Source organism: Rattus norvegicus, chromosome 1, assembly GCF_021556685.1.
Source record: "Rattus norvegicus strain SHRSP/BbbUtx chromosome 1, alternate assembly SHRSP_T2T, whole genome shotgun sequence".
NCBI classification, from domain to species: Eukaryota; Metazoa; Chordata; class Mammalia; order Rodentia; family Muridae; genus Rattus; species Rattus norvegicus.
The window spans coordinates 166,673,039-166,675,290 of record NC_141534.1 but is presented as its reverse complement, the minus strand read 5'-3'; the positions used below and the strand labels follow the sequence as shown (position 1 = coordinate 166,675,290).

Sequence of the window (2,252 nt, the reverse complement as noted above, 5' to 3'; positions counted from 1 at the left end):
CTGACACAGAGGAATCATGAGTCACGGAGGGCAAGGGTCACTGGCTCTCTTCTGCCTTGCAGAGCCACCTTATAGCCTAGGCCCACCTGCTCCGGAATGGAATTACTCTCTGACAGCTAGACTCTCTCATATCAATCAGCAATCAAGAACATGTCCTGCAGGCATGCCCAAGGACAACCCTAATGCAGGGAAGTCTTCGACGGAGACTTGGAGGGATCTGACGCCTTCGTAGACATACGTGGGTAAGGAAACTAGTTTAGTGAGAATTAAAAGAAGCGCAGTGTTTCTTGCCCAAGTGGGTATACTGAGACTCCCTCACTGAGGGTTAGTGGACTGGGGGATGTGTTCCGCTCCTGTGACTCCAGGAGGGTCAAGTGAACACAGGCGTGTCCCCTAGGCGGCTGCCATGAGAACACTGGAGGTGCTGCAATACCGGGCAGCTAAGAGAGTTAGCGTTTCCCATTGTTTCCTTGAGAGGTGTTTTTAAGTGGTGGCTTCTGCAAAGAGGGCAAGAGTGAGTCACAGCTATATGTCAGAAACACTGGGGATTTTCAGAAAAATTGAGAGTAGATCCAAGAGAAAGTAATTACTTGGCAGACAAATACTGAGGTCTCTGAGAGCAACATGTTTGGAATTCGTGGGTCTGTGACCCCCCCCCCCATCCCAGTTGTATTCACTGTCTCAGAAAACTTAAGAGTGACTATTTAAAAGAATTCTGTTTACTTTCTGTACTAAGAAAATTTACAGTGCGGGAAACATGTTGTGAGAATTAGTGTTCCGATATCTTGACTGAGTGAATCTGCCATGATTTCCTCTCTACTCTTGGTGATATTTATGAGGAAAAGTTCAGTTTGCGCGATTATGGGTAAATCTAGGGCTTTCCAATACTCTTTGGATCCTGGTGACAGACAATTTTAGTGATGGCCGCCTTGACATCTTTGTTCCTCAGGGTGTAGATGATAGGGTTGAGAACAGGTGTGAGAATGGCATAGACCACGTTCCCCATGATGTGGAAGTCTACGGGGAGGTCAGCCCTGTAGGCCACATAGGATATGGCAATGGACGAGTAGTAGGTGCCCACCACCAGGAGGTGGGAGCTGCAGGTGGAGAAGGCTTTGGAACGCCCTTCCTTGGAGTTGATCTGAAGCACTGAGATCAGGATTCGCACATAGGAGAGGAGCACCAGGAGGAGGGGGAGGAAAGACACCACCATGGCAATGCAGAAGCCCATGAGCGTCTGGGGACTGGTGTCTGAGCAGGAAGCCTGGACCACGGCCAGGTGGTCACAGAAGCAGTGGTAGATGTAGGCGATGTTGTCAAATGCCATGTGGGAAGTCTGTACCACTGCTGGGATGGGCAGGAGGAGGGCGGTGATCCAGGCACTGGCTGCCAGTGCAGTGTTTGTCTGTGGGGTCATGTGGACGGGGTAGTGCAGAGGGCGGCAGATAGCCACATAGCGGTCATAGGCCATGACCACCAAGATGAAGGCTTCTGAGCAGGAGAAGCTGTGGAATAGATACATCTGCAGGAAGCAGGCAGGGAAGCTGAGCAAGCGGTCTCCCAGCAGGAGTAGGGACAGCATCTTCGGGACAGTGGTGGTGGTGAAGAGGATGTCTAGAGCTGAGAGGTTGATTAGGAAGAAGTACATGGGCTTGTGGAGGCTGGGCTCGGCCACCACAGCTACCAGGATCAGAGTGTTCCCCATGAGGATGAGAAGGTAGAGGAGGAGAAAGATGAAGAAGACAGGAAGGAAGAGGGATTTTTGCAGAGAGGGGATGCCTATAAGGTAGAAGCTGGTCTGAGAGTCCCCTGACCCATTACAGGCTATGTTCTCCATGCTGTGTTAAAGCCAGATGCTCAGGAGATTTCCACGACAATCTGTAAGCAGAAGAGCCCAAGGTTCTGAGATGAGAATTACATAATCTGGTCAAGATAAACAATTCATTTACTGTCAATTCCAGAGGAAGGACAGGGGCTCTGTCTTGTGCCAGATTCCTCAGCCTATGTCAAAACTCCCTCCTTCCTTTAAAATCAAGGATGGGTAAAAGCACTTGCAACTATACCTTATAGAATAAACCATTTACCATGTAAGAGCCACTGAGGTACCCTGTAATATAACAACCGCGTGCCATTCACTGAGTACACGGAGATGTGTTGATCAGGAGAGAGGTTTTAGCCCTCACAGGACTGAAAGTCCCCTGATACAGAAAGGCATGAAGGGAACAGTGACATCAGTGTGCCACTGCCGTTGT

At 49.7% G+C, this 2,252-nt stretch overlaps 1 protein-coding gene across 1 annotated transcript; it reads right to left on the bottom strand.

Annotated features, from left to right (window-relative positions):
* Window positions 1-871: 871 nt before the first annotated feature.
* On the bottom strand, window positions 872-1,837 carry Or2at1 (olfactory receptor family 2 subfamily AT member 1). Its single transcript, NM_001000504.1, is given in 1 exon segment — window positions 872-1,837. A coding segment is annotated over 1 exon segment (966 nt).
* Window positions 1,838-2,252: the final 415 nt, after the last annotated feature.